The 22,936-nt window shown below is 44.8% G+C and overlaps 1 protein-coding gene and 1 long non-coding RNA gene across 3 annotated transcripts; one reads left to right on the top strand and one right to left on the bottom strand.

The window, feature by feature from the left end:
- Positions 1-402: 402 nt before the first annotated feature.
- On the bottom strand, positions 403-5,048 carry PDP1 (pyruvate dehydrogenase phosphatase catalytic subunit 1). Of its 2 annotated transcripts, XM_061448104.1 has the most exons (3): positions 4,946-5,048; positions 4,446-4,480; positions 403-2,415 (listed from the first exon to the last, which is right to left on the bottom strand). In XM_061448104.1, the coding sequence occupies exons 2-3, from the start codon at positions 4,474-4,476 to the stop codon at positions 758-760; spliced, it is 1,689 nt and encodes a 562-aa protein (XP_061304088.1). In that variant the 5' UTR covers positions 4,477-4,480; positions 4,946-5,048; the 3' UTR covers positions 403-757. The 2 variants fall into 2 exon arrangements, with proteins under 2 accessions (XP_061304088.1, XP_061304089.1); XM_061448105.1 differs by lacking the exon at positions 4,446-4,480 and having other exon boundaries at positions 4,946-5,045.
- A 6,491-nt stretch (positions 5,049-11,539) lies between these two features.
- On the top strand, positions 11,540-18,663 carry LOC133266653 (uncharacterized). The gene is made up of 3 exons (XR_009742469.1): positions 11,540-12,083; positions 16,033-17,308; positions 17,347-18,663. It is a non-coding gene; the product is annotated as an uncharacterized LOC133266653 (long non-coding RNA).
- Positions 18,664-22,936: the final 4,273 nt, after the last annotated feature.

Consider the following 22,936-nt stretch of genomic DNA (forward strand, 5'->3'; position numbering starts at 1 on the left):
GAATTATCTGTTATCTTACTGCATGTTGTAATGTATTATTGCCCTACAACTTGTGCAGAAGCCGACAGCCAGCTAACTATTATTGCACAAGTTTAGAAGCTACCATGCATAAGATACAATTAAGCTCTAACAGAATCTCAGGTATTGATTATGGCTTAAACCTGAAAGTCAACACTACACAATTATCCTTAAGTGAAAGACATTGCGAGACAACTTTGTTACACTGAAGACCTACTTGGTTAAAGTAATCTTTTGCTTAGAAGAAACAGCAGACAGCATATTCACAAATAACCATATCTACTTTGCAAGAATTAGCCCTGTAAGAATAACTTTTTTTAAAAAAGAACACTCATCTTTTCTTTAAGATTATGTGTAGATACTTGCAGATACGTATAACCAGGCTTTTCTTTCTTGAACAGCCAGATCTTTGATAGTTAATTCTTTATCCTCCTTTCATCCCTCATCCAAGCCTAGCAAATTCAAGACATTATTCTAGCAGCATTCATGAAATCAATAGTGCAAAGTTATTACAAAAACTTTTTTACAAGCTGTGACATCATCTTCAAGTTTTTATTGGGTCAATAGCATTTCCCATGTATTTAGAGCTCTAGGGGAAGGCAGAAACAATAGATTTGCTGAATTTAACAAGCAACAAACTTGTTTGCTGAGGGTTTTGGGAGGTTTTTTTGTTGGGTGGTTGTTTTTTATTAGCTGGTCATACTGGCCATTGTTACAACTTTGGTAACTAGTTCCTAGCTTAAACTCGCAGTTCCTCATCTTGACATGCACCTGTAACATGCGAGTTGAACTGCACCACAATAATTGTAATGTCATCTCTATACATTCGAGCCAGCTCTTCTGGCAGACTCAGCATCTTGGACAGTCGCTCATGATCCACAGTGCCAAACTCATTGTGACCCACTGCATGACGTATCAGGTGAGTCGCTGCATTCTGATCTTCAAACTCTGAAGAGATTCTCGCTCTCCTTTCTGTTAAGAGACCATGCATTTGTCCCAGAGTTACCTTATAGCCACCAACAGCTATTGGCTGTTGATGGTGAACACCAGTGAGGTACTCCCCAACAATTCTAGCCACATCTTGCCTGTGCATAGTCTCCCACAGCCCATCTGTGGCCAAAACCAGAAACTTATCCTGTGGCCGTAATCTGTGATATATGACTTCTGGCTCAGCTGTAAGGTATGGAGGAGTGTGAAAGTTTGGAGGAATAAATTTCGTATATTCATTTTCATTCAGCTGATCTGGGCCTGATTCTATTACTCTCTTCTGTAGTTCAATGCTCCATTTAAACTTCACATCACCAAAAGCTCTGAAAGGCATCAGGAGACCTAAGAGACGATCCTGTTTCACAAGATTTTTCTCTTCAGATTTTGGATGTTCCATTTTCACACGCTCTACTTCATTTTTGTTTTGTGCATTGTGGTCATAGGACAAATTAACTGCAGACCAAGATCCATCTTCTTCCTGAACCCCAAGCATTGCCCTACTGTCACCTGTGTTTGCAATATGCAAGTCAACACCATCCACATGGGCCACGCAGGCAGTTGCACCAGAAAATGCTACTCGCAGTACTAGGTAGTTGAGAAAAGAATTTGAATCTCCTACTTGAGCTTCCAAAGAAATATCATTATCAAGCCTCTTAAAAGCATTAATTAAAGCTTCTTTCACATCAGTAGTCTCTCCACTGTTGAGATCAATCAGCTCCTGCCAGTAAGTTCTTAGACTATTGAAGTAAAGCTTGGAAGCTTCTTTGCTAAAGTAATCATTGGGATGCTTGTGCCACTGTAAAATGGGCAACAGAGCTCTGCCACTTTCCACAGCATCTTCTATTTCAAGTAAAGTCTCATGAGGTAACAAAGAGACAGCAATGTAATAAAACAGTCTTTCACTGACAGCTTGAGCACAGGCACACCCTGCATGGCCATCAAATACGCCCAGAAGCATCCCTCTTGTTTGTAAACAAGTGGCAGCACTCCTCCTGTCTTCTATTGGAGCATTAGCAGGCAACTGGTTGCTATCAAAACCAAGAACAGAACTTACATTTTTACCATCAAATTCTGGGACTTTGAAACTGTACTCATTTGCCTTCAGAATGCTGTTGACCTGTGGAGGAGTGAGGTAAAATCTCTGTGGTGTGGAAGCATAATCCTTTGCATGAATAAAGTGATTAAAGTTCTCCTTTGGCCTATAAAGTGCTGCAAATTTCTTCTGAGGTGCATATCTGAAGTGACTGTGAGCAAAATGAGATGATAAACAACACAGATGTTTATGGTGGCAGTAACACACAGTACTGCCTATTCTGCTCATCTCACAGTTACGGATCAATGGAAACAGATGAGCTGGTGCTGGCATGGCATCAGACAACAATGGCAGCCTGGAGCTTCGGACTGGAATTGCTGAAAGACAAGAGAACAACTATGCTTAGGGGGACAGCTAACAATTTTTTCCCCAGAGCCCTGTATTAAGACATTTACAGTCTCTAACAAAGTTGCTTACTATATAGAGTTCAGTTTCATGGGTCTTGAGAATGAGAAGGTATTAAGAGGTGCTTTTTTATAGATACTGCATTGGGCTGTAACAAAACACTATACCATACTTCAGTTCAGCATACATACTTTAATGATTATACCCACTCAGCTGGCAGGAAGTGAAAACATCATCCAGAGAAAGCAGCTTCAAATAGAACTTAAGACAACACTTAGCATGGAACACTCTATGGTTTTGCCACCTTTTACAAGAATTTTATGGAGATTTGTTTTCTGGTGATTTCCCAGCTGACAAAGCTGGCACACAGGGAGGAAAACTCTATAAGGTTGAAGAGATAAAGTATCTAACAGCATGATTCAAGAAAGAAATTTGAGATGACATACAACTGCTTAGACCACAAAAAGCAAGCAGTAGGGTGACAGACAGCAGATATTCTTTAGGCAATCACAAGTCCGTAGCAGGTTTTGTTTCTTTTTTCCCCCTTCCACATGTAAAACTTCCAGTTTGTATGGCACCATGGTGTACACATACCCTAGTATTAAAAACAGCCTGTCTTTACTTAGCATTTAAATTCTTATGCATTGACCTCTCCCAGGCCTTGTACTGACAGCTATGAAGAATGAACTAACCAGTTTTCTGCTGTTCAAGTACCAGGAAGAGCTCTAGCTGTAGTCCTGTGGACCACAGCCGATGCCCAGAAACTGCAGCAGTGTATTGGCTTGAACTTCCAGATGCATACTGAATTTGTAAGCCATCTGCTTCCCAGAAAGTCTGTTTCTCCAGCCTAGGCTTCACACACATACTGCATGACAGCAAAAAACCTGCAACTCCAAATACAGATTTTTTTTTAATCTACCCCATTGCTTTTCAGTTACAAAGGGAGCTATTTTGGTAGGTGTTCTGTGTATGTCTTCACAGGACTTCTAAAAGCAGCAGTTTTGCTTACGGAACCTCAAAGTTCTATGGATGTGCCCACACTTCAGATTCAGCACTAGTCTCCCATAAGTCTCCAACTGAATGGACACATGGTGCCACAACAACTGTTCTGACAGTTATGTTGTTGATCCATGATGAAGCAAAAATACAAATGCACTGCTCTGAAAGTGGCTCTGCAGTGCCACCTGAGGATGTTTTGCTGATTTTTAACCATTAGTTTATCAATTACATGAAATCGAACAAGTAGTAAGAAGTTGGCTTCAAATTTTCCACAGCCAGTATCATTTACGGTAGATCCATGTCGTCTTAAGGTATCAGCCTGTCTCATGTATCAGATTTAATAAATCCTAGTTGATTGAGAAGTTCAAAGCTCTGCAGCCTGAAATTATTGAAATCTCTCCCACTTACATCCACAACATAGATACCTCAAATATAACTAAGACACTCCAGATGGTTCTTAAATTATTACTTTAATATCTCTTATTTCTTACAAAAAGAGATTAAGCAGAAAATTTTACAATCAAACCACAATTTAAAGAAATTAGAACCAAGACAGTGTTAAAATACCTCTCCAAGCCCAGGACAGGGTACAAATGCTACTTTTCAGGCTACAAATTTAATATGGACAATACTGAGTCAATGGTCAATTTATGGGGTTTGCAGCATTTATTACCCTTTTTTCTAATAAAGGTTTGTTTTAACTGTACTATTAAGGCCAACCAATGCTGCGCTAAAAGGTATTCCCAAACACCTGCCTAACTGTGCCAGAAGACACCCATGGCTCCAGGTCAAAACGCTTATCCCGGGTGCCTTTCACACACTTGACAGACCTGAATCAACTAACGTGTGGGGGAGGAGGAGCAAGAAACATTCAACACAAGCAGAACCGTTAAATCTTCCCTCCAGCCAGCTCTGAGCCCTAGGACACAGCCTGGTCCGGTAGTCCCTTCCCCAGGTCCCATCCGACCCCAGCGCTCCTGCGAGTACCGGTGGAGATACATACCGATCCGCCTGGGCCCAGGACACACACACATTCTCCTGTCACAACAAGAAGCCGCCAACATCCACAAAGCAGAAGCCCGGGGTGGGGGGCGGGGAAGAAGCAAGACAGAGTTTGTTAGAGGAGACGAAGAGCTCCGACACGGAGGGGGAACGACAAGAGAGGAGACACGCACACAACGCAAGCCGCAATTCTGAAGGCGACCGGAGCTGCCGCTGCCCGACGGGAGCGACCCAGCTTCCCAGCGGCAAGCCCGGAGCAGCCCACGCAGAGCCCCGCAGCCAGCGCCCGCTCCCGCGGCTCCGCGGAGCGCCAAGCCCCCAGCCCTTCCGGCAGGAGCGAAGGGCCGCTCCCGCCGCCGGTGCCCGGAGCCGCCGCGATGGGGACTGCTACCCCCTCAGGCGTCGCGCGTCCCCGACATGGCCTCCCCTTCCCAACCGCCTGCCCGCCTCCGGCACGACCCCCTCCTCCCTTCCTCCGCCCCAGGCCGCGCGGGCACAGACCTGGCCCCTTCCCGGACGGCTTGGCCCCGGGGCCCGGGCGGAACAGGGAAGTGTCTCGAGTTACCGAGCAGCCTCTAGACTCCCTCACACACCCGCCTCCCCCTCAACTACCGCCACAACCACCTCTCACCCGCGGCTGCCGCCCTGCGCGGAGCCTTATAAAGGCCCTGCCGCCCGCGGGGCACCGCCCATTGGCTGCTGGGGAGGGCAAGGAGAGCACGTGACACGGAGGCTCGGCGGCGGTTGAGGGATGTGGGGGAAGGCGTGCGCGAGCATTGCGCAGGGGTGGGAGGGCGCCAACGCGGTGGTGACGGCGCAGGTCCACTCGGTGCCTGTGAGCGGGGCGCCCGCAGCCCCTCAGGCCTCATTGCCCCGGGAGCCGAGCGAAGCTACCCTGGTGTGCGGGAGCCGCCTCTGGGAGAGTGGGCGAGGCGCAGCGGGGCAAGGCAGCCCTGCGGCAGCCGCCTGCCTCACGGGGCGCTAGGCGAATGGTAGAGGTGGCGATTCGCAGATAAAACCGGAGGAGCGCAGTCCCGCTGGCGCCAAGCAGAAAAACCGAAGGGAAAGCCCATCCCGTGTGGGGAAGGCTCGAAGGGGGAGCACGTCCCGTGGTGCTTGCAGAGCCAACCTGGCAGCAGCCTGCCCCCCGCTCCTCTGACTGCAGTAGGAGTCATTTAACTTGTACCTGTTGCTAAGACTAAAACTGGGAACGTGTCTAAAAACTTCTGTAGGGTGTATTATCGACTTGGAATTCATTTTAAAGAATGGGAAACGTGTTGGGTTTTTTCCCCTTGAAATGCTCAGAAGTGCCTTTAACAGCCGCGAAGCACGTCAACTGTGCAACTGTGCAAGAGAGCTCTGAAGCCTGTACTGCAGCATTTGGTTTGTTTTAGATTTGCTCCCCGATGTTTAGTCTGCACCAAGATCCCTGGAGGTGAACAGGCTGCATGGAGTGCAGGGGCCTCTGTATCTTGTGCTGCTGAGAAAACTGCATTTGCTGCCGCCGCTGCCAGGAAGAGATGGTTTGAGGGCAGTGGTTACCAAGAAGGAACAGTCCTTCCCCAGAAGAGCAGCACCTATCGTTCTGCCAGTGCTGCAGGAACAGCAGCCTCCTCTCCCTCCTTTCTGTTAGAGACAACCCTGTCCTTGTTGCACATCTCTAGGGCAACGTTCAATTTTGCATACACTTTTGAGATACTTTGATTCGACCTTACTCTTCATGTAATTTTTTTTAATATGGACAGTATATAAATTTGACAAGGATTTGACTTCCTTCTTTCTCTCCTTATAGATGAATGTGCTCTCATGCCTTTATATTTTCAGGGTGGCTGGGATGCCCATTTTGCTGTGTGCTGTTGGCAGCAGATGTTCGGCTAGCCTGTGCAGTGTTGCAATTAGCATTCCTATAGAAGCTGTAACAAATCACAGATATTTTACTATACTTGCATCTTTATCCACGTGGTAGGATGTTTATAGCTATATACTGAAACCAGTATTGTAAACAAAGGAGAATCTGCACTTAGTGCCCGAAAGACTCAAGAGGTCTACTTAGGATATCATAGAATCATTTAGCTTGGTTTTGGAAGTGACCTCCAAAGCTTATCTAGTCCAGCCCCCCTGCAATGAGCAGGGATGTCTTCAACTAGATCAGCTTGCCCAGGACAACATCCAGCCTGGCCTTAAGAGAGTAGACATACTGCCCTGTGACCCCATCTGTGAAAACCAGCTAGAAAGATAAAACTATGTCATCCTTTAATATGCAAGTCTTCCACAGTAGTAGTTGAAAGCACAGGGTATTAAAATGATTATTTAGTGGTGTTCTGTGTGACTTTTGTGACATTTATTTGTTTATCCAGAACTGTACACCATCATCTTCTCTTTGAGGTTTATTTTAGAATAAAAAAGGGAAAAAGAAAGCATCTGACAGACACCATTGTACATTAAAGACTTCATTAAACAGCACTGAAGATGAATAATTTACATTCCCTTTTAACAGTAGCACATGCTTAGAAATAGATTGGCAGAGAGTGCTGTAACAAAAACTATTTACATAATTTTCTACTTGCAGCAAGAGTGTAAAGCACCCAAGTTTAGAAATGTTTTTAAAGACTATGTAAGATGGCACAATTAAGACATCCTCTTACCCCATCAGAAGGTAATGGTCTGTGAGAAGACAGACTGTGCCTGGGTGTACTTGAGTGGTAGTTGGATGAGTAGATACACAGAAATGAATTGGGGTGATGTCACTGCCAATCACGTGTCTTATTGGAAGTAAGGGTTGACTATCCAGACAGAATGTTGCTGTCTAGAGTTGCCTATGGTGAAAAAAAAATCTACAAAATAATTAGCATTTAGCCCTTTTGATCTTCAAAACGCCTTATGACCATTAGTTCAATTCCCCATAATGTGCTGTGAAGTTGAAAAGTTACTGTTATACCTCCCAGTTTATTTCCTCTGTTCAGTGCTTTCACTTCCTAAGGGCAGGAGAGGAGCTACTTCCAGAGCTGGTATTGGAAGCTGTGGCTCCCTGTCTCACAGTGTCCTGTTGATACCACCTATCTCTGTGAACAAAAGACAGACTTTGAATTTTAAAAGCCTGAGTGAGAAGAGAATTCGGCCTCAGCAGCCACATATAAATCCCACAAATGCAAGACAAAGTACTGAAACTTGGCTGACATTTTGCTCTTCAAGCTGGCGTGAGTTTGCTGGTGTGCCAGAAGTTGGATGTTGCAATCAGACTGGAAAGTTAGGTTTTCCTTTTCTTCATCGTGCTGCTGCCAAGACTTTTCTGTGCACTTGGAGCAACAGTCCAGTGTTGCTGATTGTAAAGAGTAAGAATTATTCTAGTGAATAAAAACACGAGGTTCCACATTTAACATCTTACATCAAGGACTGATGGAAAAGCAATTACTTGTAACCTCTTCAAGGAATGGGAAGTCTCTCGCTTCCTTGGACAGCAGCATTACCATCTGACTGTAACAAAAGACATCAATTCTTGTCTGCTGTGCCTGTTGCCAACTGTGGGTGATTGTGCACTGCAGAATTGATAGGCAGCTGTGCATTACCACTGCAGGCAAAGTGCTGCAGTAGTTACCCTGAAGCTGGCTACACACATTTCCATTACAGATCATTAAAATCCATTTTTATTTTAAATCGTTCATAATAACCTCCTAGATTAAATAAGATCTTGTGTCTAAGATATAAATATGTTACTGATTCAGTTTTACTGAAAGCAGGTTCAGGATCACAGGGTAATACTTCAAATTATGTTGTATCCCCCTGACTCCTTAACATTCTTTACAGTGTCTTTGCACACAGTGTTTGAGAAATGCCATTTTGCTCCTGTGCCTGTTGAAAAGAGCAGTCACTCATAAAACCTGTCTCAGAACTGTATGCACAGATCAATCACTTCCACATGGCATGCTGCTGTACTAACCTGGAGCAGAAAGAAAAGAAACAGAAGAGTCCTACAAGTTTTGAAAGAGGAAAGAAAAGCCTAACAAAGGGGAAAATAAGGGAGCAAACCATGCCATGTACTGAATAAACAGGAAGAACAAGACAAGACTATGCTATCTTTCCTCTCCCAAAAGCATAACAGGAGCAGTGACAGCAATGTAAAATGCAGTAATTTAGCAGAAATCAGGAACATCACATGGTGAAAATACATGTGTCAGCAGAGCTCAAAGCAGACAGCACGTGCAAAAAGGAATGGCCTGTGATCTTTGGTCTGCTTCAAAGGGTGGTTTTGGTTGTATGTTCAGGCACTCTGTGGCCCTCTCAGGGAGTGTTTGCTGTGAGTGATGTGTATGGCCTCCTCTAACACAGCCAGGTTCCCAGGCACAGTGAATGTTTCTGAGGCTTTACAATGAACCTTGTAAAAGGTGATTTTTTAAAAACATCTCTTAAGAGTATCAACCTTAGAGCAAACCAGCAGCACTGAGGCACATGGCTCGGCTCTCCCTGCCCTTTCTAAATGGGAGGCTAGTGGGGAATCGGAGACAATTGCTTTCAGTGGGTATTTTGCTGACACTGTGGGACCTAGAGATAGCTGTATTTATTTTGACCCCCCTGGAGGCCCATTGCATCATCACTCTCAGTTCCCTTCTGAAGTGCAGCAGTGAGTGGGTCTGGCTTCATCCAGCAGCTGGGATCCAGCTTCCTAGAATCTTGAGGCTGGATGGGACCTCTGGAGGTCACAGAGCCCCAGTTGCTGCCCAAAGCAGGGACAACTTCAAAGGTAAGTCAGGCTATTCAGGGACTTGGCCAGCCTGTTCTGGCCATCTCTGAGGACTGAGGTGCCCCAGCCTGCCTGGGCCTCAATTCCAGTGCTTCAACACTTTATTTGTGAAGATTTTTTTTGTTGTAGTTAATCAGAATTTTCTTTGCTCAGCTTCTACCTATTGCCTCTTGTCCCTCAAGACCATCCTGTTATATTCCTCAATCTCATTAGCAGAGAACTAACTGAATTTTTTGCATCAGGTAGAATAGTGCACTAGCTTGCATCCTTCACCTGGGTTAGTCTTTCAGGGTTTGGTACCCAGTTTGAGGAATACAGCATTCGGACAATTTGATGAAATAATGGGAATTCTGTAGGAAAATGTAACTGGAAATTTTTTTTTTTTTTGCAAGCCTCAAGAAGGCTGTTTTATGCCATTTTCAGTGTCTGTGCTATGAGGAGGCCGTTTCAGGATATCAGGAGGTTGGCTCCAGCACTTAACTTGGCTCTGAAGGGGTTGATCCCTTTTCCAGCCCTAGTTCATAGTGTGCATTTTTCAGCTTTATTTGTTACAGTCATTTAAAAAAGTAGCTACATTTGCAGTGTACGAACAATTCAGGAGACTGCAGGGGAACTAGTGGAGATTAAAGCTGGGAGGGAAGGGGAATCTGCCTGTATTTTTCCAGACAGAGAATAGCTTACAACAGACAGTGTATTATTTACCTAACGTTGCTGAAACAGTGGTATCTTGGTTTCATTTTATGATACGTGATACTTCTAAAATAAAGGATTGTTCAGAGACTGGTAACTGGATACAGCCTTTTGTCTTTACTTCAGGTCACCAGTCAGGAGATGGGAAGTCAGCGAATGGTCTGTACACACAGCTGGCTGGTGTGAGCTGTGATCTTGCTAGGTAAATGGCAGTGTCAAAGAATAATGATTTCTTCAGCAGTGAGGAAAACCAGCCAGTGCCAGTGAGTAGAAGTACTGGTGTTATCTTCCTAGCATGCGGGTGTACTTTGGAGTGGAAAGTAGTTAGAGAAGACAGAAATTTAGATTTAGAACTAAGAGCAGACTCTGAACCAGTCAATTGGATGTCTTGAGGCCAGGGGTTAGATCAGGCTGCATTTCCTTATGACAATGAAGTTCAGAAAGATACCAGAGGTGACCTCCTTCTTGCTCCTCTTTGCTTTCCTGCAGTTCACTGATGCCTAAATTCTGGGAAAGTAAGACCCCGATGGTTTGAAATTTGTATTTGATGAAAAAATACAAGCATTAGTTATTTTGTTCTGTAGAAGACAGATGAATTAAGTCACTGTTTCCCTTGGTTAATAAATAGAGTTATTATCCCAAGTGAACCCACCTACATAAATATTTACTGTTTGCTTTATACTGTACCTTTATATTTTTAAACAACAAAACAAAAATGTATTTGTCGTTTTCTCTCACCTTCACTCTGGTTTGTCTGCCCATCCCTAGACAGTGTGCCTCTCAAAACAAGAAAAATACTTTCTCAGTGGCTTGGAAAGGAGATAGCTTGGGTCTAGCCACAGACAAATAGGAGAGAATGTCATCTAGCTAATAAGTAACTAATATAATAACTTAAGAAGATCTGAAATCTTTGGGCTAAATGATTCTGTTCTTGCAGGTAGGCGCCCTGAGCAGGTTACAGAGTGCCAGTTGCTGCCTCTAAGAGAAGGAGCAGTGGATTTCTGCATGAGTGTCATGGTTTAAACCTAGCCAGACAGCTTGTTCACTCACTCCCAGTGAGTGGTGCTGGGCTGGAAGCAATCGAGGCCCGCATCCCCCCCCCCCCCCCCCCTTCCCGCTCCCCCCCGGGGGCTCTCCCCTTCCCCACTCCCGGAGGGATGGAGAGGAGAATTGAAAGAGTGCAACTCCCATGGGTTGAGACAAGAACAGTCCAGCAACCAATGTACAACACAAATCACCACCACTACTATCAACTACAACAATGATAAGAGAAAATAACAAGGGAAGAGGATATGATACCACCTGCCAAGAAACGAGTCTGACCCAGAAGACCCTGTGTCCTTCTGGGTAACTCCCAGTTACCCCCCACCCCGGGCATGATGTGCTGTGGTATGGAATACCTCTGGCTACCTTGTGTCAGGTGTCCTGTCTCTGCTTCCTCCCGGCTTCCCCTCTTCCCTGGCAGAGCATGAGGCTCACAAAGTCCTTGGTCAGGGTAAACATTACTTAGCAACAACTGAAAACATTGGTATTATCAGCACTGTTCCCAGGCTGGAAGTCAAAACACAGCACTGCACCAGCTACCAAGAAGGAGAAAAATTGACTGCTATTGCTAAACCCAGGACAATGACCTGCAGCTGGACAGTGATCATACTCGCCTGGAAAAACAGACAGTGGGGGCTGAAGGTGAAAATTACAGTTCCAGGGACTAAGTTTTACCCATTACGGTATTACACAGTAAGGTAGGAACCAGCAGAAGAAGCAACACTATGTCTTACAAGAGAAGCTGGAGCTTTGTTTATGGTATTGAAGAACTGGAGGTAGACCCTTCCTTCTGAGAGATCCTGTTGTCTCAGCAGAACAAAGATGTGCTCCTTTCAATCAAAAGAGAAGGCCGGACTATGACCATTTCCAGCATGCCTGCTTTCAGGGTGCCCTTCTTGCCCTGTGGAGTTTTATAAAAGGTCGTTTAGGGATCCCCAGTCTAATTTTGCCCTGGACTGGCCCCTGGCTGCCTTCCCTGGCTCTGGATCCCATCCCAGGGCTGGATATAGCTTGCAATTCCGAATAACACACATACTCAGTTGCACAGATCAATGATATCCTGATGGACAGGCCAGGGAGGGGGTAGAATTTCCCAGGTTTCTCCACAGATGGGCTGTGCCTCTGAGGAATCTCCAGAAAGACCTGGGATCATCAGGAAGCCATTCAGTAAGTGTAAGGAGACTGCTTCCCTGCGTGTTGTTAGGAGCTCACAGCATGTATTTCCTGTGGATGATTTTGGGTTTGCAGCTTAGCAGCCCAGGCAATTTACGCCTTCCTCACAATCTTTTTATTCAGTGTGTTTCAAATATCCTGGACTACATCCACACTGCAAGCTCAGTGTTTTAGAGCAGTATTTTGAGAGAAAGGATTATTTTTTTTCTATGATCATTAATGCTAAACACTGGGACGGAACACCAGCCACATCAGGCTGTTTCTTTAAAACTTTGTTGAACTTCGGATGTGTCTCTGCAGCCCACAGTTTTGTATAACTGCAGAGGTTTGCTCAATTTGGCTGGGTGTTATATAATCAGTCTTTTATTTTCCTTTTGCTAGTGATCATGTTATGTAGGCTTCGTTCTTCAATTTCACCAACCCCAAGGCAGCCTGAGTCATGTGTATGAGGCTCTTTTTTGCACTGTTGTGTAAGGTAGTGAGTTGCAAAGGTCATGGGAATGAGTTATTTAAAAACTGAAACATGCTGGGCTCTATCCAGCTTAGAATAGATAAGCTCAGAAAGACATTTATGTTTTAAATTACAGCTTTGGTTACCAAAGACTGGTTGACTTCCAAGTCACTATTTCAGTTTCCTTTGCAAACAGCAGTAGCACACAATATTCCTGTTTCGTTTGTGTATGATGCTGATATAATTATACATTCACACAAGACAATGAATGATTTACTTTCAGTCCTCAAAAAAATGTCTTCACAAATACTGTCATCACAAGCGCAATCTTCATGCTCATTCCTTTTCAGCACTCACAGCAATTAATCTCCCTTACCATTTGTTCCCAATGGAAAACATTAGATTCACGGTTGAAGTGCATACTTGAGTGCTTTGATCCACCCAGTGGACAACCCAGTTGTAATGTCTCATTACACTTTTGCATAATCAGGCTCAATCATACCAATGACATTCAGCTAAAAGAACAGGTAACTGTGGAGTCCCTAGGGCAGGTCCATATGTTTCTGTTCACTTTGTTGCCTGTATGGTTTAAGCCATCCAGCTGTACCCTCATTTATAGGAAGTTCTTTCTTGCTTCTGTCTTCCTTCCTTTAGTTGAGGGCATGGCTCCGCACAGCACTCAGAGCCAGAGCAGCAGTCTCTGGCAGATGGGAAGGGCGCTGCAGCAGGGCTGGTGGGAGCAGGAGGGAATGCAGCGCCACACCCTGGGAGTGATTTTTGTGCTTTCGGTCAGCGTGTGTAGCTATCCCATCATCATTTTCACCATTTGCAAAATCCTGCATGTGTGGTTGTAATTCCCTCCCATTTCCATGCAGCAAAATGTGATCAGTCTGTGATCCCATCAATTCTGGTCGGAAATAGTAAGAGAAAGTTACAGGATGAGAAAAAAAAAACACATAAAATTGGTTTGGAATGAGGAAGCCACTAAATGTCTGATTACTGAAAACCAAACCAGCACAATCCACCTCCCAGAATATTGCACCAGAATCACAAAATTAAGTAATAGTGCGTCCCATACAGGCTGGTAATACAGTGTACTAATAAATAATATAGACAGAAAGTGGTTAAACCCCAAGTTTTGGATTCACACAACTGCATGTAAGAGAAGAAAAAAAGCCATAAAAAATGAAGCATAGAAATGAAAAGGGCACATCAAAATGAGTTCAGGGACATGACACTGAAAGGAAGGAGAACACTGCGGCAAAGATCTTCATAGAGAAGGCTTGAATGTGAGTACAGGTGGGCTCTTGCTGTTTGCCTGCCTGCTCTTTGCTCTGTTCAGAAAAAGCAAGAACTTTGTACATGTCTTTTTAAACAAAGGAATTGTGTAAAGAATAATGCTCACATCTACTTCAGTAAACCAAGTACCAGCATCACAACTTGAGGCGATTGCTAGGGTCGAAAAGAAATGGCTATAAAAAACAGCTGGAATAAAGAGAGCAGGGGCTATGAAGCTGTAAGGGTTTAAAGATGTGAGATTTGTGGTTTTGCATTTGTGGGTAAAATATATAAGATTCAAAGGTTTATGTATTTCTTGCATGCTAATAATGAAAGGATGCTTTACCCAGAGTCGAAAAGCAGTGTCTCGGGTTAATCTGGAAACCACCAATTGAATCTGCTATCACCTGGAAACTGGCAAGCCTCCTTTCCTCCAGAGGAGAGCTGTAAAGCCAGGCAAGAGGAATCTGCAAGGAGAAAGTCTGGTCACTTCTGTAGCACTGCTCTCATCCTCCTGAGCTACCTCAGGTCAAGCAACTGGAAGACAGCATGTTCTGTAGGCAAATGGCTCCTGGCAGGCAGTCAGTACAGCTGCAAATACTACACTCTGTGCCAAACATGAGTCTGTAATTTCTACTACTCTCCAGTTGTCAAGTTTTTGGGGACACCATTTAATAATTTCCTGAGAAAGCAAAAGGTGCCCACTGGAGCTAATGATGCTTTACTTGCACACGTGTTTCCATGCGGGAAGTGGCTATAACATGCAGCTGGAAAACGAGCAGGACTGATTCAAAATGACAGCGACGGTGGTGATGCAGGAATGTGCTGCCAGGCAGTTCTCTGAGTCCCTTTGTCAAAGAGGAATTTTCTTCTGACTTGCTTTTCTCAGACATCCAAATGAGAGAGCAGATGTGCCTCAGGAGAAATGAGAAGTGTGTTAGTTTTCATTAACTTTTAATTTGAGGCCTGCATAACTGAATGAAACCATTGTAGTAATCTGGAAAGTGTATCTGAAAGCTCTGTTGAATCAGAGATAATTCCTCCCCTCTCTCAGAAAAGTACGTATAAAAAAGGTGCTTTGTTCAGAGGCATGGTGTCCCCACCACCAGTGGTGGCAAAGAGTTTTCTCCTACTTGACCAGGGAGAGCAGCTCTATGAAGTCATTTTAGGCTGCTACAGAATTCCCAGAGCTGTAGTAAAGGTCATTGTGTTGTGTCCTTCAGCTGTGCGAAGTTCTGATTAGCAATTCTGCATCATTGACGACTCTGAACTGCTTCCAGACTGCGATATATTAAGGCTCCCATGTGCACAAGAAGTGCACGCCCCGTGCCCAGCTTGTGCTCAAAGGCATGGGACCTGCTGCACAGTGCCTAGGCTGTAATGCTAACTGCAGCAAGGCTCCCTCCCAAACATGCGAGTAGCGTCAGGAAAGGAAAGTTTAAAATGTTGCTTTGCTGCCAGGTCTTCCTCAAAAGAAAAAAAAAAAGTGGGCTGGTTTCAAATACAGATGACCTATGAGAACAGACAGGCTTCTGGGTCTCAAATGCCTCTCTGCATGCCTGCAACCAGTAACGATCCCTCTTGTGGACAGGGGCTGTGTATATGAAACAAAGAAAATTTAACTAAGGGAAAAGGGACTACAGCATGACTGGTGTCTCTTCCATGCTGTACCATTTCCAGGATCATTCCTTAAGGCAATCTTTAGAGCACTCACAGTGCCAGACTCTCATGTTTTCAGGGGTTTAGTATGCCTGCCAGGCACCTAGCCACCTCTACCTGATGTTTTGTGAGCATGTCCAAGCCTGTTCGGCCTTACTAGCAAGGCCAAACTGTCAGGTGTAGTATGGTGTTTTGAAGCCATATGTCCCTGACCTCGTTAGAGCTTCAGTGGTAAGAGTCCTGCCAGAAGTCTGCCCATCCCTGTGAACTACAAATTCCTTCATTCTTAAGCCACTAACCAGTCTTGTGTGGCTGAGGATTAGGTTAAAAGCTTGTCAAGTGTGGTTGCTTCCATATAGCGCATTGGTATAGTGAATGTTGAAGTAGATACAGTAGCTGAAGTACTCTACTTCTTCTGGTCAGTAATAGTCAAAAAGTGAAAGCTCATTTACTACCTGCCTCATGCCAGGCAGCTACATCAAATATATAAAGAGGAAAGGTTTGGTTTTAATGCTTGAATTATTTTTCTCTTCCTTTTGCTTTATCCTTTGTCAGCTACAGTCTACAGCACCAGAAGAATAGACAAAAATGCTGTATGAAGCAGAGTGGAATGACAGGCTTGTGCCACATGCCAGGGAGCAGTCAGTGACTGAGGCGCCTCCCTGACAGCCCAGAATATCAGAGGATCTGGGTATGGAGAGGAAATGTCACTGTATTGATCCATTCCTTCTGTTTTGTGTTCTGTTAATACCACAGTACTCCTTATTCGAGCTTACGTATGGGTAGCACGGGGGACCGTGACAACACAGCTGAGGCTGCTGACGCCAGCGAAGGTGGGAGGGAAGAACATACATTGAAGGGAGAGAAGAATCTGTGGCAGTGCCACCTTCTGATTTTGTGCAATCCAGGAAAACTAAGATACTCTTGCTGACAGTGCCAGCTTTTAGCAGTGACTGCACAATTACAGGACACTGTATTAGAATTTATGTTAAAGCTTAATTTTGGATTTCACCTCTTATTTTTTCCTTTGCCTGTCATCTTGAAATGTATTTATTTCCCTTAACACCTGAGCACTCTGGAAAAACTTGTCCCTGTACTCGACATGATCAGGGAATGCAGAGGCAATGTCAAATGATTTCTGCAAACAGGAAATTCTTAGCAAGTCCAATTTTTGTAAAAGTCTTTGAATTTGTAAGCCAGTGACGTAGGAAGTTTTTTTCAGGCTTGCTGAGTGCACTGTTTTCCTGTAGTCCCAGTTAAATACTGTGAATGAAGGTTGCCATAGTTACAGCAGGGTTCAGAATTTAGCTCTATTGTATTGTAATTCTGGTTTCTTATCTCACTGTTCCTGCTCTGGGACAATGAAAGACACATTACCATATCTGTAATTAACCATGATGCAAAATATTTTGTTCATTAATTTAAAAATGCTTGAGCAAATGTGGGAGAAGAGTCATTTTCCATTCTCTCATGTTCACCAAAAGCAACATGGCACTTCCTGCACCCACTGAGCATACCTTCTGTGCATAACTTTAGCTTAGACCTTAAAATCTAGTTTGGTATTTTAATTCATTGCAAAAATGTACACCACAAAGTAAACAGGTACGCCCATGTCTTTGTTTTATAAAGGATATATTACGTGTAAAGACCTGCATTAAATTGGTGTTTATAAAAGGTCCCAGTGTGCCTGGAGTCAGCAGGTCTCAACACTGACATCTGGGTGGTTTGGATCAGATCTCAAGATGGTGGCTGATAAGCAGGAATTGTCAGAGACTCCATGTAATATCTCCTGAAAAGTGAATGCCTTCTCCTCTAGATGAGGAATGACAAGGTATCTATCTGACTGTCAGAACAACTTGTCTCCATGAGCTGCTTGCTACCACATCAGAAATGACACATGAATAATTGGTGATGATTCAGGAATGTTTTCAGGGTCCTGGGTCACTACAAAGCAGATTGGGAGCCAAGTCATGTTGCCCCACAGCTAGGGCTTGGCACATCTGTGTCTGCTCCATGCTCACCGGTGAGAGCAGTGCCCACTCTGGGCTGCTGCTGCTCATGGGTATGAGTGGGGAACAGAGCAGTGGCTTAGCAATGCAGCTGCAATGATATATCCTCACCATGCTCCTGCTTTCTGCCACTGCATCTGTCACCCACAGCCACTCCTTCCTTGAGCCCACTGTTATGTTCTATGAAGCCTTTGCCAGGACATTGTGACTCCCACAGCTGGAAACAGAGAACTGTTCAGTTTTTTTTTCTCATTGCCTTCGATAGTGCTGGTTCAGTGAGTTGAATCTGCCCAGAGGGGAGGCAAAGGGCTGCTGGGTTGGGGTGATGGGAGCCACTGACTCCTGGGGAGAAGCAAGGGAAGCAGGTCTGCCTCTACTCTTGGCTCCATTTTATAATCAAGCTGTGCCTTTTGAGCTGAAAGGTATGTATTGCCATGGGATTTGTTAAGTAATCAGCATCACTTCCTTAACACAGTAGTGAGAATAAATACGCTCTGTTCTCCTGAGATGGTGGGTGTGAGAGCACATCCACAGTGTGAGAGGGAGCAGAGCCTCCTGTGAACATTTTCCTGGGATTTTCTTTCCAGACAGGAAAAAGGCACTTGCGTACCTTACAGAAGGGGTCTGCTGGACATTTGGCACAAACCACCATAAACTGACATGAAGAGGGCTTTGTTTTGAACATGCTAGTTGATGCAATGCTGGTGGAACATTAAGGAAAACCAGCATTTACCATGCTTTAATAGAAAATCAATCTCTCAGATTTTATGCACATCACATCCCCATAGTGGACATAATGAAATATGCATTTCATGCCTGTAGTGAAGTACATCTTCAGTTCACTTGCAGCCTGTGAACTGTGATGGCATATGCTTGGCTGAGCATTGCTGCTGACTGGTTGCTGTGCAAGGATGCCTTATGCCGGGGGCTGAGCCGCCTGGTGACTCACTGGAGTAGAACGCACACGAGAAAAGCTCATTTCCCCAGTTACTCAGAGGTGAAGTATTTTTGGATCCCCGCCTGGTTTGTGCTAGGAATACTGAGGATGTTTCTGTTTTTCTGATAAAGTTCCCTTAAGGCAGACCGAGAGAGATCATTGCTGCAGTTAGTACAGAATTCTCTCAGCTGACTTTTCCTTTCAAAATCAGTCTGCATGGCTCTGCCTGAAACGCACCTTGAAACACAGCATGGTTGGCTTCTGTGTCAAACACAGAGGACTGCATTTCCTCTTTTATCTTTGCTTTATGTTTAATCCCCTATAGCAAACTGGAATTGAGCCCTCCATCTGAAACATGGACCTTAGGAAATCTGTAATTTTTCAAGCCTTGATGAGTAATTAGAAGATAAAAAGTCATATATACATAAAAAAAAATTAAAGGAATAAATACATATTTAGCTCCATTAAAGCTATCCAAAATAAGGAGTGGAGTTAAAACTATGTTTTTAATTAAAACCAAAGCAGTGAAAGGAGTGCCCAGACCTTCCCCTACTGAAAATCTGATGAGGCTGACTGAAGTAGTGCTGGAGATGGAAGTCAGCTAATAAAATAGGATGTGTTCTGCACTCAGGTGTCTCTGCACAGTGCTGACCTGCTTTCATGACATCTGGATGTGAGTGGCTGAGTGCAGAACTTGCTCTGACAGCAGCAAACATGGCAAAAGCAGACAACCAAAAAGAAAGATGTGAGAGGCTGATCAGCCATGGTTCTGATGGACCAAAAAAGGCACCATGCTGAACACGGTGAGGATTTCTGCCTGCTTCTGTGTTTCTGCTGGAGGCACAGCACTGCAGCCTTGCTGGCAGATGCTTTTAATGCACTGAAGCAACAAGGTGGTCTGGTAATCAAGTAATGGTAGGGAAAATAGAGTGATACATCATGCCAGAATATATTTGCCATCAGAAGGCATCTCATAACCCCCTGCTATAGGCACCAAGCCTCAGTGTTGACAATGAAGGCTTTTCTCCCCCCAAGCCCCTCATCTTTCCTTATGTTGTCTTCTCTTTTGTTCCCCATATCATTCACTCCTTTAACGTACTGCAGGCAAAAGAAATGAGGTGTATTTAGTGCCTTTCCTCAAGTACCCTGGGGCTATGGGACACCTTCTCTGCTCTCAGCTCGGGGTCTGCCACCCTTCTCAGCTGGTGTTCCTTTGCTCACACCTCCACCATGTCTGATGCTAAACCAGAGCTCCAGAGGAACTTGTAGGTATCTGATATGGTTGTTAATGAGGATTCAAGATAGTGTTTATAACTAAGCAGACTCTTAACCACAGGTAATCAACCAGAAACAGCAATGAAAGCACTTCAGAAGAAGCTTGTAAGCATGTGCCTTGTCCCTCTGGGGGCTGGGTAGTATGTCTGTCTGAGACAGGTATCTTCAGTTCTGCACAAAGCCCCTCAATGTCACACCCTGAATATGAGCCCTGGAGACTGGGTTTCTTTGAGCTGCAGTGCTCAGTGTTGATGAGGCATCCAAACAGCTCAGCATGGCTAAGGAGATGAGGGCTGGGGCTTGTCACCATGTACAAAAAACACTTGGAATGTGCAGAATAGATTTCACTCCCTCCAGCAGCGTTAAATGACCTGCCAAGTTGGATGTACAGTCTTGCCCTGGGTGCTGGAAGGAAAGGTCTACCCAAAAGAAGAGAGTACAATAGTGATACGGAGAAAACTCCAGGAACAAACTTGCCGACAAAGCTACAGCTGAAGTAGAATGTCTCTTGCTCTGCCCTGTCTCTGGACCTCATACAGGCAATTTCAGCCTGGCATACATTAGGAGAAGCAACACCTGTTACTATGACACCTTGGAAATCATCAGCAAATAGCTCTTATAAACATCAGAGGAGAGATAAGGACCTGGATAAAAGGATGAATTTTGTGCCCTCAGTACGGTGAAGCCAGCCTTGAGGGAGTACGTTTTCTCATAAAAAATCTGCAGGAAAACCTTCAGTTCCTGCAAATGAGAGGAAATGATGGAGAGTTACAAAGCCCAAGCACTCTCCTTTCCCAGGAGTGGGAGGACCGGTGGTGAGTTTCACACCTCACAGACCACAAAGCAGATGTCCAGTTTCAAAATGAAGTTTGGATAGTGTGAGACCTGAATGGAAATCCTGGGGTTTAGGTTTGCTTAGGGTTTGTTGTTCCTGTCAACTTCCTTTTTATTCCCCAGGAATTTACTTTTTTTTTGTGTTATCCAAGTCCTCTTCAACACATCCAGGCTCCTCGTGGCATGGGCATGGAAACCCTGACTTGGTGTGAGATGGTATCCTTCTGTGCTGCAGGGAGCTATAAGCTCTGTTCCTGTGAAGCATTACCAGGCTTCCCAGCTCTGGGAAATAAAGTCTGAATTACTAGGAGCCCCCAGAGGTGCAGACACAGGAGTCCCAGGCAACCGTGCAGCTCAAGAAACCAGCAAGGAGTTCAGCAAGTGGTGAGAAAATACCTGTTTCTTGTTTCTCAGAAGTTCATTGGAAACAGCTCTGTTGGTTCACAGCCTGCTGACTGTTTCATCATTTCATTGTTTCATTGATGGGAGAGGAGCAGCATTACAGGCAGGAGGCAGGTCCTTCTTCACATCTCCTGCAGCTGGCTGCTGGAAGGCCCTGGCACTCCCCTTCTTTGCATGATGTAACAGGGCTACTGGGGCTTGTGTTATCTCCAGAGCAGTTTCTAATGCATTTATTGACAATGACAAAAGCCCATTTTTGTTTGTCAGCAGAGGCCCTGTGGGTGTGAATTAGCAGGCTGCTCTGCCTCCTGCATTATCAGCAAAATTGCCAGCTAAGCACTGACTCCTGGACCCTTTCTTTGCCAGTGTTTGGCAATGATGTAAGGAGCAGAGCAGCAAAACAAGTTGCCTATTTACATTTTGCTATGCTGGCGGTGAGAAAAATTGGTTAAAATCACATTCCCTGTATCATATACCCTATATGTGATACATAGGTGTGTATATGGCCCCAGCATATGATTTCCTGGAAGTATTTCTGGTCATAATAGATCTGAAATAAGTGGGGATTTGGTAACAGCTACCTACTTTGCTCAATTCACATTTCCCAATAAATCTCATAAGATGTAGATGGCAGTGATAAGAATCTGATGTCCCTGGAGTGATTTGCATGTTGTTCCATATAACAATACATGTCTATAAAACATATACATACAACAATATGATATAACAGCTTTAACTCACAATGTTGTAAGCATAACATTAAAAAAAAACACATTAATTTGAGATAATTACAGGGAGATTTGGTTTAATTAGGACCACACTATTGGAAATACCAGCTCTGCCGTCTTGTCTCTTCGACTTCCTCATTTGGCAGGACAGCAGACAGCACAGAGTGAAGTATAGGCAGCACGGGAGGACAAAAGACAGACGAAAGAATAGCGCACACCAAAGGCACAGAATGTTGTAGGCTGAAGTAAATAAACATGAGTAAATTCATGGTAACAAATAAAATAGTGAATATTTAAGGTCACCTCCTGGCAGGAGGAAGTTTTATAAGCTGTTATTTTGCAGGTTTTTAATCTGCAGTTCTCTGGCCACACAGACATATATCCATGTAATCTTTCACATTTACCTCTCTCCCTCCATGAGATCCTATTCCATACGTATTGTTTTGGAGTCCCTTTAAGGCACACTTTCTGCTTTTGTAGGACACTTAAAACCCAACTGGAGTTCAGTGCAGAGGTTGTCACAAGCAGAAGTGGAAGGCTCTTTGGCTTCTGCCTCAAAATCATCCCCTCAGCAGGCAGCAATGGCAGGTTCTGATACGCGGCCAATGGACAGGGGGTTGCCCACCCAGTGTCTTGCAGTATGGCGGTAGGCAAGAATGTAATGTTTGGGATAGGCAGGTGCATAAAGTGGGGAAATGTTCTTGAAGAGCATGGAACAGTGAACTTGGGGGCTTAGGAGGGAAGAGGGGTTCAGGGTGGTAGCCAAGCACCCCCAGCAACATGCCCAAGAGCGGTGTGACAGCTGCTCCTTGTCCCTTGGGCACAGGGCCGGCAGCACCGAGCTCCTCCAGCTCATCTTCCTGTGGCGGCAAGGAGTTTCCTGATGAGCAGTGCCCGGCCTGGCAGCAGAGCTGCTGCTGCAGTGTGTATTTGGCCTAACGTGCCGCCCCGCTGCCAAAAGGGCTGTTTCGGTGACACAGAGCACTGGGAGCAGCCCCTGGAGAGAGAGGAGGGGTGCCAGGGAACACCCTTCCTCCCTCAGCGCCCGCCACTTACAGAGGTGTGTCTTCTGGCCTGCTTTTCTATGCCCCCCCAAAGATGCCACCCTCAGTGAAGCCAGCCCTGACAGCTCTGGCGTGTTTTGGGAGCGCAGCCCCTGGCCTAGCAGGGCTCTGGCACTGTCATGGTCTTCCCAAAACACTGCTCTGAAGTGTTCAGTATCTCACTGAAACGTGCATGCTTAGGTGCAGGAAGAAGGGTACCATCAGCTGCAA

Source organism: Pezoporus flaviventris, unplaced genomic scaffold, assembly GCF_033815535.1.
Source record: "Pezoporus flaviventris isolate CSIRO_AGI_PZ_B2104156 unplaced genomic scaffold, CSIRO_AGI_Pfla_v1 ptg000007l, whole genome shotgun sequence".
NCBI classification, from domain to species: Eukaryota; Metazoa; Chordata; class Aves; order Psittaciformes; family Psittacidae; genus Pezoporus; species Pezoporus flaviventris.